Raw genomic sequence first — 12,389 nt, forward strand, 5'->3', positions numbered from 1 at the left:
TCCCAACGAGTTCACACGTTTCTGCTCCGTCAAAACTTCCCATAGTGACGTCAAATGTTGAGTTGTTCTTTTTTTGCCATGGTGTACTGTTGTGGATGAGTATGGAGTTTTTTGCGTGGATGATGATGTTTCTTTCGTTGCCTGTGATTGAGTCGTAGTCTGAGGCGAAGTCTAGTGCTTGAGTCAGTAGGTGTTGCGTGATGGAAGGGTAAAATTCTTCGATATCGAAGGAGATAAAGTTGTGCTGTTGTTTGTCTTGGATGTTGTTGAACCAAATCATACAAAAAAGCACAACCCAACACTTTACAGAACATCCACTTGGAAAATAAAAGGATCGCGGCTGAACTGGACATTGAGGACAGGGTGGACGCCACAGCCAACAAGGAAGCCTTCATCACATTGAAGGACCACAAACCCAACTTCGCAAATAACCCAACATGCCGACTAATAAACCCAACTAAATCTGAAATAGGAAAAATCAGCAAAATAATCCTGGACAGAGTCAACACAAAAATCAAGGACAAAACACCACTCAACCAATGGAGAAATACAGCAGCAGTAATCAAATGGTTCAACATATATATATATATTTATTTACAGCCCGGCCCCCGGCCAATTTATTTTTTGTTGTGATTTTGAAGAATTCATCTGAATGTGCATGAACTATTTCTGTTCAAAATTGTTTGAAATGTCACATGTTAAATGTTTAAATATTAACTGTCGGTTTACCGGTAATTATGAGACACAATTGTGTCAAAGTCATGATTTTTTTAATTTCATGCTAGAATTAAGAAATTATTACATTAAAAAAGTAGTTTTATTCTTTATACTTATACTAATATATTGCTGAGATCATTTAGGACCAAAACACTTAAAACAAGTAAAACACTCTAACATGAAATCTGCTTAGTGAGAAGAATGATCTTATCAGACAGAAAATAAGCAAATATCAGCCTTATTTGAGATATTTCATCTTACTTAGATTTCACTTTTTGCAGTGTACCAATGTACAACAATCAAGTTATTTGTTTTTATTGTATTTATTTAATACAGCAAACATCAACAAACATTGATGTAAACATGCTATAGAGCTAATAGCAATAAAATAAATCCTGTCCACCTTGACTGGAGAAGGTTAAATACCGATTAGCCTTCTTATCACGCTGACCTCCTCATACTGGGACCTGTATCGCAGTGTTACAAATATCAATTTATCCCAACTTCTTATCAAGAATGGGGGCGGGGGGGGGAATGTGAACATTGACAGAAAATTCCAAGAAGAATGTTGAAATAAAGATAATTGAGTTAGTGTTGTGTAGGATCCACAAGGGGTCTTGTTTAAACCCGATTAGGGGATTAGGATCATTTATAACGCAGGTTTAGTTAGGAGAGGAGAGGATTCTCCTGCAGGACTGGCGAGGTGAGTAACCTATTTTGCTGCTTTACCAACCATTCTTTCTTTTGTGTGGTCCTAGACGATGCCTGTCATAAATGTTTCTTTTGTGTGGTCCTAGACGATGCCTGTCATAAATGTAGACGACCTGACGGACAAAGACAAGGCTCTGATGGAAGTCAACCAACTTAAAACTGAAGTCAAACTTCAGAGGTGGTTGGTACGTCTTTTTTTTTTTTATCTCCAAGGATTCAATCAGGGACGTCCAAACTTTTTGATAGTTTTCATTTTCAAAAGCATTACAATATTTACTTTTTTTTTTTTTTTTTGGTCTTAGGTACCCGAAAGGGTCTCAGTCATGAAAATGTTCCAAATAAGTCTTATATATTTGTATTAAGGCCTCAATATTTAGATCATTTTCGGATGTAAATGTTGATATAAAGTTTTGTTTCTGTTTTATGCTCTTTTTGGTAAATAAAACCATGTTTTCTATGGCAAAAAAAACAAAAAATATTTCAAAGTGAAGTATTTGATGTGAAGTAATTGAAACCCTTAAAAGGGTTAAAAACATTGATTTTGAGTCGGTATTATTAGTTTTCTTTTTTTTTTAGCAATGACAGTTTAAAAAAAATCCTACTAAAATTCCCAGGGATCAAAAAGTGTCCCACACATAAAAGTGTTAAAAGAAAAAAAATCATACATTGTTTTTATTTTTTTGAACTTTCAAATCTTTAAAACTTGGATCAACTTCAGATCTATATGTTGATATAGAGGTTTTTTTTTGTTTTGTTTTTATGCTCTTTTAAATTTTTTGTAAGGTTTTAAAGTTTTTTTTGTTTGTTTTATGCCATTTTTGTCATAGAAAACTTAGTTTTTTTCATGGCAAAAACACAATTTTTTTTATTGTTTTATTTTCATCGCTTACATTATTAGATGTACTTCAGATCTATATGTTGATATAGTTGGGTTTTTTTTCATTTGTTTTATGCTCTTTAAAGTTGGTTTTACAAGGTTTTTAAGGGTTTTTTGTTTGTCTTATGCCATTTTTGTCATAGATTTTTATGGCAAAAACACAAAATATGCAAGATTTTTCCCAAAAGAATATTTCAAAGTGAAGTGAAGTAATCGGAGCCCTTAATAGGTCAATAATTCATGATAATATTTCTAATTCATTTTTTTTTAATCCCACTAAAATTCTCAGGGAACGAAAAGGATGCCAGACATAAAACTGTTAAAAATAGGTAAAAAAAATAAAATTCTTTATTGTTTTACTTTCATCGCTTACATTTTTAGATCAACTTCAGGTCTATATGTTGATATATATATATTTTTTTCATTTGTTTTATGCTCTTTAAAGTTTTTTTTACAAATTTTTTAAGGGTTTTTTGTTTGTCTTATGCCATTTTTGTCATAGATTTTTATGGCAAAAACACAAAATATGCAAGATTTTTCCCCCAAAATATTTCAAAGTGAAGTATTTGATATGAAGTAATCGGAGCCCTTAATAGGTCAATAATTCATGATAATATTTCTAATTCATTTTTTTTTAATCCCACTAAAATTCTCAGGGAACGAAAAGGATGCCACACATAAAACTGTTAAAAATAGGTAAAAAAAATATTTCTATATTGTTTTACTTTCATCGCTTACATTTTTAGATCAACTTCAGGTCTATATGTTGATATATATATATATATATTTAATTTGTTTTATGCTCTTTAAAGTTTTTTTACAAGGTTTTTAAGGGTTTTTTGTTTGTCTCATGCCATTTTTGTCATAGATTTTTATGGCAAAAACACAAAATATGCAAGATTTTTCCCAAAAAATATTTCAAAGTGAAGTATTTGATATGATGTAATCGGATCCCTTAATAGGTCAATAATTCATGACATTATTTCTGATTCATTTTTTTTTAACGAACGAAAAGGATGCCACACATAAAACTTAAAAATAGGTAAAAAAATATTTCTTTATTGTTTTACTTTCATTGCTTACATTTTTAGATCAACTTCAGGTCTATATGTTGATATATATATATTATTTTCATTTGTTTTATGCTCTTTAAAGTTTTTTTTACAAGGTTTTTAAGGGTTTTTTGTTTGTCTTATGCCATTTTTGTCATATATTTGTATGGCAAAAACACAAAATATGCAAGATTTTTCCCAAAAAATATTTCAAAGTGAAGTATTTGATATGAAGTAATCGGAGCCCTTAATAGGTCAAAAATTCATGATAATATTTCTAATTCATTTTTTTTTAATCCCACTAAAATTCTCAGGGAACGAAAAGGATGCCACACATAAAACTGTTAAAAATAGGTAAAAAAAAATAAAAATTCTTTATTGTTTTACTTTCATCGCTTACATTTTTAGATCAACTTCAGGTCTAAATGTTGATATATATATATATTTTTTTCATTTGTTTTATGCTCTTTAAAGTTTTTTTTACAAGGTTTTTAAGGGTTTTTTGTTTGTCTCATGCCATTTTTGTCAAAGATTTTTATGGCAAAAACACAAAATATGCAAGATGTTTCCCAAAAAAATATTTTAAAGTGAAGTATTTGATATGAAGTAATCGGAGCCCTTAATAGGTCAATAATTCATGACATTATTTCTGATTCTTTTTTTTTTAATCCCACTAAAATTCTCAGGGAACGAAAAGGATGCCACACATAAAACTGTTAAAAATAGGTCATAAAAAATATTTTTTTGTTGTTTTACTTTCATTGCTTGCATTTTTAGATCAACTTCATGTCTAAATGTTGATATATATATATATATATATTTTTTTTTTTTTTTTTTTTTTTTTTTCATTTGTTTAATGCTCTTTAAAGGTTTTTTGTTTGTCTTATGCCATTTTTGTCATAGATTTTTATGGCAAAAACACAAAATATGCAAGATTTTTCCCAAAAAATATTTCAAAGTGAAGTATTTGATATGAAGTAATCGGATTCCTTAATAGGTCAATAATTCATGACATTATTTCTGATTCTTTTTTTTTTTTTAATCCCACTAAAATTCTCAGGGAACGAAAAGGATGCCACACATAAAACTGTTAAAAATAGGTAATAAAAAATATTTCTTTATTGTTTTACTTTCATCGCTTACCGGTACATTTTTAGATCAACTTCAGGTCTATATGTTGATATATATATTTATTTTTTTCATTTGTTTTATGCTCTTTAAAGTTTTTTTTACAAGGTTTTTAAGGGTTTTTTGTTTGTCTTATGCCATTTTTGTCATAGATTTTTATGGCAAAAACACAAAATATGCAAGATTTTTCCCAAAAAATATTTCAAAGTGAAGTATTTGATATGAAGTAATCGGATTCCTTAATAGGTCAATAATTCATGACATTATTTCTGATTCATTTTTTTTTTTAATCCCACTAAAATTCTCAGGGAACGAAAAGGATGCCACACATAAAACTGTTAAAAATAGGTAAAAAAAACATATTTCTTTATTGTTTTACTTTCATTGCCTACATTTTTAGATCAACTTCAGGTCTATATGTTGATATATATATATATATTATTTTTTTTTTCATTTGTTTTATGCTCTTTAAAGGTTTTTTATTTTTTTTATTTTTAAGGGTTTTTTGTTTGTCTTATGCCATTTTTGTCATAGATTTTTATGGCAAAAACACAAAATATGCAAGATTTTTCCCAAAAAATATTTCAAAGTGAAGTATTTGATATGATGTAATCGGATCCCTTAATAGGTCAATAATTCATGACATTATTTCTGATTCTTTTTTTTTTTAACGAACGAAAAGGATGCCACACATAAAACTTAAAAATAGGTAAAAAAAATATTTCTTTATTGTTTTACTTTCATCGCTTACATTTTTAGATCAACTTCAGGTCTATATGTTGATATATATATATATATTTTTTTTCATTTGTTTTATGCTCTTTAAAGGTTTTTTTTTTACAAATTTTTTAAGGGTTTTTTGTTTGTCTTATGCCATTTTTGTCATAGATTTTTATGGCAAAAACACAAAATATGCAAGATTTTTCCCAAAAAATATTTCAAAGTGAAGTATTTGATATGAAGTAATCGGATCCCTTAATAGGTCAATAATTCATGACATTATTTCTGATTCTTTTTTTTTTTTTAATCCCACTAAAATTCTCAGGGAATGGAAAGGATGCCACACATAAAACTGTTAAAAATAGGTAAAAAAAAATATTTCTTTATTGTTTTACTTTCATCGCTTACATTTTTAGATCAACTTGAGATCTAAATGTTGATATATATATATTTTTTTCATTTGTTTTATGCTCTTTAAAGTTTTTTTTTACAAATTTTTTAAGGGTTTTTTGTTTGTCTTATGCCATTTTTGTCATAGATTTTTATGGCAAAAACACAAAATATGCAAGATTTTTCCCAAAAAATATTTCAAAGTGAAGTATTTGATATGAAGTAATCGGATCCCTTAATAGGTCAATAATTCATGACATTATTTCTGATTCATTTTTTTTTAATCCCACTAAAATTCTCAGGGAACGAAAAGGATGCAACACATAAAACTGTTAAAAATAGGTAAAAAAAATATTTCTTTATTGTTTTACTTTCATAGCTTACATTTTTAGATCAACTTCAGGTCTATATGTTGATATATATATTTTTTTTTTTCATTTGTTTTATGCTCTTTAAAGTTTTTTTTACAAGGTTTTTAAGGGTTTTTTGTTTGTCTCATGCCATTTTTGTCATAGATTTTTATGGCAAAAACACAAAATATGCAAGATTTTTCCCCAAAAATATTTCAAAGTGAAGTATTTGATATGAAGTAATCGGAGCCCTTAATAGGTCAATAATTCATGACATTATTTCTGATTCTTTTTTTTTTAATCCCACTAAAATTCTCAGGGAATGGAAAGGATGCCACACATAAAACTGTTAAAAATAGGTAAAAAAAAATATTTCTTTATTGTTTTACTTTCATCGCTTGCATTTTTAGATCAACTTCAGGTCTATATGTTGATATATATATATTTTTTTTTTCATTTGTTTTATGCTCTTTAAAGGTTTTTTTTTACAAATTTTTTAAGGGTTTTTTGTTTGTCTCATGCCATTTTTGTCAAAGATTTTTATGGCAAAAACACAAAATATGCAAGATGTTTCCCCCAAAAATATTTCAAAGTGAAGTATTTGATATGAAGTAATCGGAGCCCTTAATAGGTCAATAATTCATGACATTATTTCTGATTCATTTTTTTTTAATCCCACTAAAATTCTCAGGGAATAGAAAGGATGCCACACATAAAACTGTTAAAAATAGGTTAAAAAAAAAAATTCTTTATTGTTTTACTTTCATCGCTTACATTTTTAGATCAACTTCAGATCTAAATGTTGATATATATATATATTTTTTCATTTGTTTTATGCTCTTTAAAGTTTTTTTTACAAGGTTTTTAAGGGTTTTTTGTTTGTCTTATGCCATTTTTGTCATAGATTTTTATGGCAAAAACACAAAATATGCAAGATTTTTCCTCAAAAATATTTCAAAGTGAAGTATTTGATATGAAGTAATCGGAGCCCTTAATAGGTCAATAATTCATGACATTATTTCTGATTCATTTGTTTTAATCCCACTAAAATTCTCAGGGAATGGAAAGGATGCCACACATAAAACTGTTAAAAATAGGTAAAAAAAAATATTTCTTTATTTTACTTTCATTGCTTACATTTTTAGATCAACTTCAGGTCTATATGTTGATATATATATATATATATATATATTTTCATTTGTTTTATGCTCTTTAAAGTTGATTTTACAAGGTTTTTAAGGGTTTTTTGTTTGTCTTATGCCATTTTTGTCATAGATTTTTATGGCAAAAACACAAAATATGCAAGATTTTTCCCCAAAAATATTTCAAAGTGAAGTATTTGATATGAAGTAATCGGAGCCCTTAATAGGTCAATAATTCATGATAATATTTCTAATTCATTTTTTTTTAATCCCACAAAATTCTCAGGGAACGAAAAGGATGCCACACATAAAACTGTTAAAAATAGGTAATAAAAAATATTTCTTTATTGTTTTACTTTCATCGCTTACATTTTTAGATCAACTTCAGATCTAAATGTTGATGTATATATATTTTTTTCATTTGTTTTATGCTCTTTAAAGTTTTTTTTACAAGGTTTTTAAGGGTTTTTTGTTTGTCTTATGCCATTTTTGTCATAGATTTTTATGGCAAAAACACAAAATATGCAAGATTTTTCCCAAAAGATATTTCAAAGTGAAGTATTTGATATGAAGTAATCGGATTCCTTAATAGGTCAATAATTCATGATAATATTTCTGATTCATTTTTATTTAATCCCACTAAAATTCTCAGGGAACGAAAAGGACGCCACACATAAAACTGTTAAAAATAGGTAATAAAAAATATTTCTTTATTGTTTTACTTTCATCGCTTACATTTTTGGATCAACTTCAGGTCTATATGTTGATATATATATATATTTTTTTTTTCATTTGTTTTATGCTCTTTAAAGTTTTTTTACAAGGTTTTTAAGGGATTTTTGTTTGTCTTATGCCATTTTTGTCATAGATTTTTATGGCAAAAACACAAAATATGCAAGATTTTTCCCAAAAAATATTTCAAAGTGAAGTATTTGATTTGAAGTAATCGGATCCCTTAATAGGTCAATAATTCATGATAGTATTTCTGATTCATTTTTTTTTAATCCCACTAAAATTCTCAGGGAACGAAAAGGATGCCACACATAAAAAACTGTTAAAAATAGGTAAAAAAAATATTTCGTTATTGTTTTACTTTCATCGCTTACATTTTTAGATCAACTTCAGATCTATATGTTGATAGTTTTTTTTTCTGTTTGTTTTATGCTCTTTAAAGTTTTTACAAGGTTTTTAAGGGTTTTTTGTTTGTCTTATGCCATTTTTGTCAGAGATTTTTCATGGCAAATGGATTTTTCCCAAAAAATATTTCAAAGTGAAGTATTTGATATGAAGTAATCGAAGCCCTTAATAGGTCAATAATTCAAAACATTGATTTTGAGGTTTTTTTTCTTTTTTTTTCTTAGCAATGACAGTTTAAAAAACTCCTACTAAAATTCCCAGGGATCAAAAAGTGTCCCACACATAAAAGTGTTAAAAAAATAAATAAATAAATCATACATTGTTTTTATTTTTTTTACTTTCAATGTTTAAATCTTGGATCCACTTAAGATCTATCCGTCGATTTTACATTTTTACAAGGTTTTTTTTGTTTGTTTGCCATTTTTGTCATAACATTTTTTTTAATGGCAAACACAAAACATCCAATATTTTTTCCCCCCAAAAAAATTCTAAGAAAAACATTAATTGTGAAGTAATTGGAGCATTTGATCGATCAGCGATTGATTGATTTGAAGTCATTATTATTTTGAAGCAATGACACCAACATTCTCAGTGATATAAAAGGGTCGCACACATAAGAGTTAAAAATAAGTCATACATTATTGTTGTTGTTTTTTTTACTAAATCTTTACATCAATTCCAGATCTTTCTGCCGATTATTTTATTTTGAAGGTTTTGTTAGTTTTATGCCATTTTTGTCTTAGAAAACTTTGTTTTTTTTTAATGGCAAACAATATATGCAATATTTCTCTTAAAAAAGATTTCAAAGTGAAACATTTGCTGTGAAGTAAATTAACATTAATTGATAACAACATTGATTTGGAGTCGATATTATTTTGAAGCAATGACACCAAAATTCTCAGTGATGGAAAAGGGTTAAAAATAAAGTCATACATTATTGTTGTTTTTTTTTACTAAATCTTTACATAAATTCCGGATTTTTCTGTCGATTATTTTATTTTTAATAACATTTTCTTTTTAATGGCAAACACAAAATATCCAATATATTTCCCCCAAAAATTTTTCTAAGAAAAACATTTGCTGTGAAGTAATTGGAGCATTTGATCGATCAACGATTCATAACAACATTGATTTGAAGTCATTACTATTTTGAAGCAATGATGGAAAAGGGTCGAGTTAAAAATAAGTCATACATTTATTTTTTTACTAAATTTTGATTTTTTTTTTTTAAGGTTTTGTTTGTTTTATGCCATTTTTGTCTTAGAATTTTTGTTGTTTTTTTAATGGCAAACACACAATATGTGCAATATTTCTCTTAAAAAGATTTCAAAGTGAAACATTTGATGTGAAGTAATTAACAGTGATTTTGAGTCATTGTTATTTAAAAAAAAAATTTTTTTATTAGAGTCAACATTGCAACTTTTTCTGGGTACATTTCACCTGAGCAGTATGCTCTTATTCCACTTTTTATGTATTTATTTTGTAATCGTGGCCGCACCTTGGACATCCCTGAATTAGATGAATAATCCAGTGTTCTTGTCGTCACGATGACAAACCGAACTGATTGGGATTGAGATCCTTTGGTCTGACGCAGTACGTGTGTCCCGTGTAGACGTCCAAATGCTGCGAGGAGATGAAGGACTACATCCAGGCCGGAGTGGACGAGGACACTCTGGTCAAAGGCATTTCGGAGGAGAAGAACCCCTTCAAGGAGAAAGGCGGCTGCGTCCTTTTCTAGCCTGAACATGAAGACTTCTTCATACCTCACATTAGCACCCAAGGACCTTCTTCCCGCTCCCCTCAAATGGACTGGAAGGACAAAAGAAAGTAGAAAGAATTGACCAAACTGTGCGTGTAACCCCAGCTTCTAGCGCCATGTCAACCCTTTCGTACATCATATTTTACAAAGAGTTAAAGAAAGGAACAAAGTCCCCTACTATTAAATGTGTATAACTCAGTGGTTCTCAAACTTTTTTTGTCGTCCCCCACTTTGGACAAGGGGGAGTTTTCAAGCCCCACCTGCCCCCATCGCCCCAACAGAGCGCTAATGCCAAGCTTTAACATTTTCAAATTTATTGAACATCAAGTTGTATACATTCAAACTCAATAACATAAAATAACATCAAGTTCAATAATAAATAAAATAACTGTGCAGCTGTGGTATAACTTGCATCAAGTTCAATAATAAATAAAATAACTTCCATCAAGTTCAATAATAAATAAAACAAAAGTGTTATAACTTGCATCAAGTTCAATAATAAATCAAAAAAACTGTTATAACTTGCATCAAGTTTAATAATAAATCAAAAAAACTGTTATAACTTGCATCAAGTTCAATAATAAATCAAAAAAAGTGTTATAACTTGCATCACGTTTAATAATAAATCAAAAAAAGTGTTATAACTTGCATCAAGTTCAATAATAAATCAAATAAAAGTGTTATAACTTGCATTAAGTTCAATAATAAATCAAAAAAAGTGTTATAACTTGCATCAAGTTCAATAATAAATCAAAAAAAGTGTTATAACTTGCATCAAGTTCAATAATAAATCAAAAAAAGTGTTATAACTTGCATCACGTTCAATAATAAATCAAAAAAAGTGTTATAACTTGCATCAAGTTCAATCATAAATCAAATAACTTGCATCAAGTTCAATAATAAATCAAAAAAAGTGTTATAACTTGCATCAAGTTCAATAATAAATAAAACAAAAGTGTTATAACTTGCATCAAGTTCAATAATAAAAAATAAAAAAAGGGTTATAACTTGCATCAAGTTCAATAATAAATCAAAAAAAGTGTTATAACTTGCATCACGTTCAATAATAAATCAAAAAAAGTGTTATAACTTGCATCAAGTTCAATCATAAATCAAATAACTTGCATCAAGTTCAATAATAAATCAAAAAAAGTGTTATAACTTGCATCAAGTTCAATAATAAATAAAACAAAAGTGTTATAACTTGCATCAAGTTCAATAATAAAAAAAAAAGTGTTATAACTTGCATCAAGTTCAATAATAAATCAAATAACTTGCATCAAGTTCAATAATAAATAAAAATAAAAGTGCCACTTTGCAATCTTTGCAAAAAAAAAGGAGGAGCTATGCATTTGGCAAGACAGGGCAAGTGACAGCACTTTTCCCCGGGAGAGCCACCTTGCTTCACTGTGAAACAGCACGGCTGTATGATCAGCTCCCATTTCCTCACACAGTGCAGAGAACAGTCGCACTTTCGGTGGTCGTGTTTTGATCAAATTTACCGCGCTCACAACATCTGTTAAAACCTCATTGAGTTCGGGGCTGAGCTGCCTTGACGCGAGTGCTTCCCGGTGAATGACACAGTGTGTGCCCGTCACATTTTTGTTTCTCTGCAGGCGCTGGCTCTGGCTCGACGACCTTTGAGGTGTGAGTCACAAATGTATATATTTGTGTAATTGTGGTCCACACATTAGCCTGCTACCCATCCGCGCGAAAGTTTGTTCCGCTTAGCCCCGCCCCCATTAGTTACTGTTGCTATGTCTGTCAAACTTTCGCTTCTACCGAGAAATTTAAAGCCTACAGTAAAAATAAGTACCGGTAATTTCCATTTATGTATATAGCGGATTTCATAGACAGAATCACAAAGTGATTTACAGTGTGTATAGAAAATGAAAGCATAGTAAAAAAAAAATAATCTAAGAATATAATAATAAAAAAAAAAATTCAAAGTGACATTTCCTCCCTTTCCTCGCGCCCCACCTGCTATGTCTCTATTCCCCACCAGTGGGGCGCGCCCCACACTTTGAGAAACGCTGGTATAACTCAACCTGACTAGCAGTCCTTCTGTTGTGAAAGAAACAAATCAACAAGTCTCACTTTGCATTGCACTGCACATTTACTGATATCATCTACTACTTTATTGGTCAAGATTTAGGTTCAAATAAAGGACAAAGACTTCATGCAAAAAACATATTTGTGGACAAACATTGCACCAAACAAGCTCGTCCGTTTGCCTGCCCGTCATTCCGTGGGAATGGAGCGCTCACTGACTCAACCTATGGGCTTTTTTGGTAAATACGACAGCGAAATAGGCCGTGTTGGGGCCGACCAAAGTTGCGAGTGCCAGCACTTAGCTGGAGAAGGTGTGAGAAACTATTGAATTCATGAATTCATTCATTCATGAAT

The 12,389-nt window shown here is 29.3% G+C and overlaps 1 protein-coding gene across 1 annotated transcript; it reads left to right on the forward strand.

Annotated features, from left to right (window-relative positions):
- The first annotated feature begins 1,391 nt into the window (after positions 1–1,391).
- Positions 1,392–10,181, forward strand: gngt1 (guanine nucleotide binding protein (G protein), gamma transducing activity polypeptide 1). The gene is made up of 3 exons (XM_061983244.2): positions 1,392–1,420; positions 1,515–1,613; positions 9,837–10,181. The coding sequence occupies exons 2-3, from the start codon at positions 1,518–1,520 to the stop codon at positions 9,960–9,962; spliced, it is 222 nt and encodes a 73-aa protein (XP_061839228.1). The 5' UTR covers positions 1,392–1,420; positions 1,515–1,517; the 3' UTR covers positions 9,963–10,181.
- The last annotated feature ends 2,208 nt before the right edge of the window (positions 10,182–12,389 follow it).

The sequence above is a fragment of the Nerophis lumbriciformis genome, linkage group LG21 (assembly GCF_033978685.3).
Source record: "Nerophis lumbriciformis linkage group LG21, RoL_Nlum_v2.1, whole genome shotgun sequence".
Lineage (NCBI taxonomy): Eukaryota > Metazoa > Chordata > Actinopteri > Syngnathiformes > Syngnathidae > Nerophis > Nerophis lumbriciformis.

Excerpts from the sequence above, each read along its gene's own strand:
- gngt1 (XM_061983244.2), top strand. The coding sequence starts at position 1,518 with ATGCCTGTCATAAATGTAGACGACCTGACGGACAAAGACAAGGCTCTG. Across the intron at positions 1,614-9,836 it reads TCAAACTTCAGAGGTGGTTG|ACGTCCAAATGCTGCGAGGA; the intron begins GTACGTCTTTTT and ends TGTCCCGTGTAG.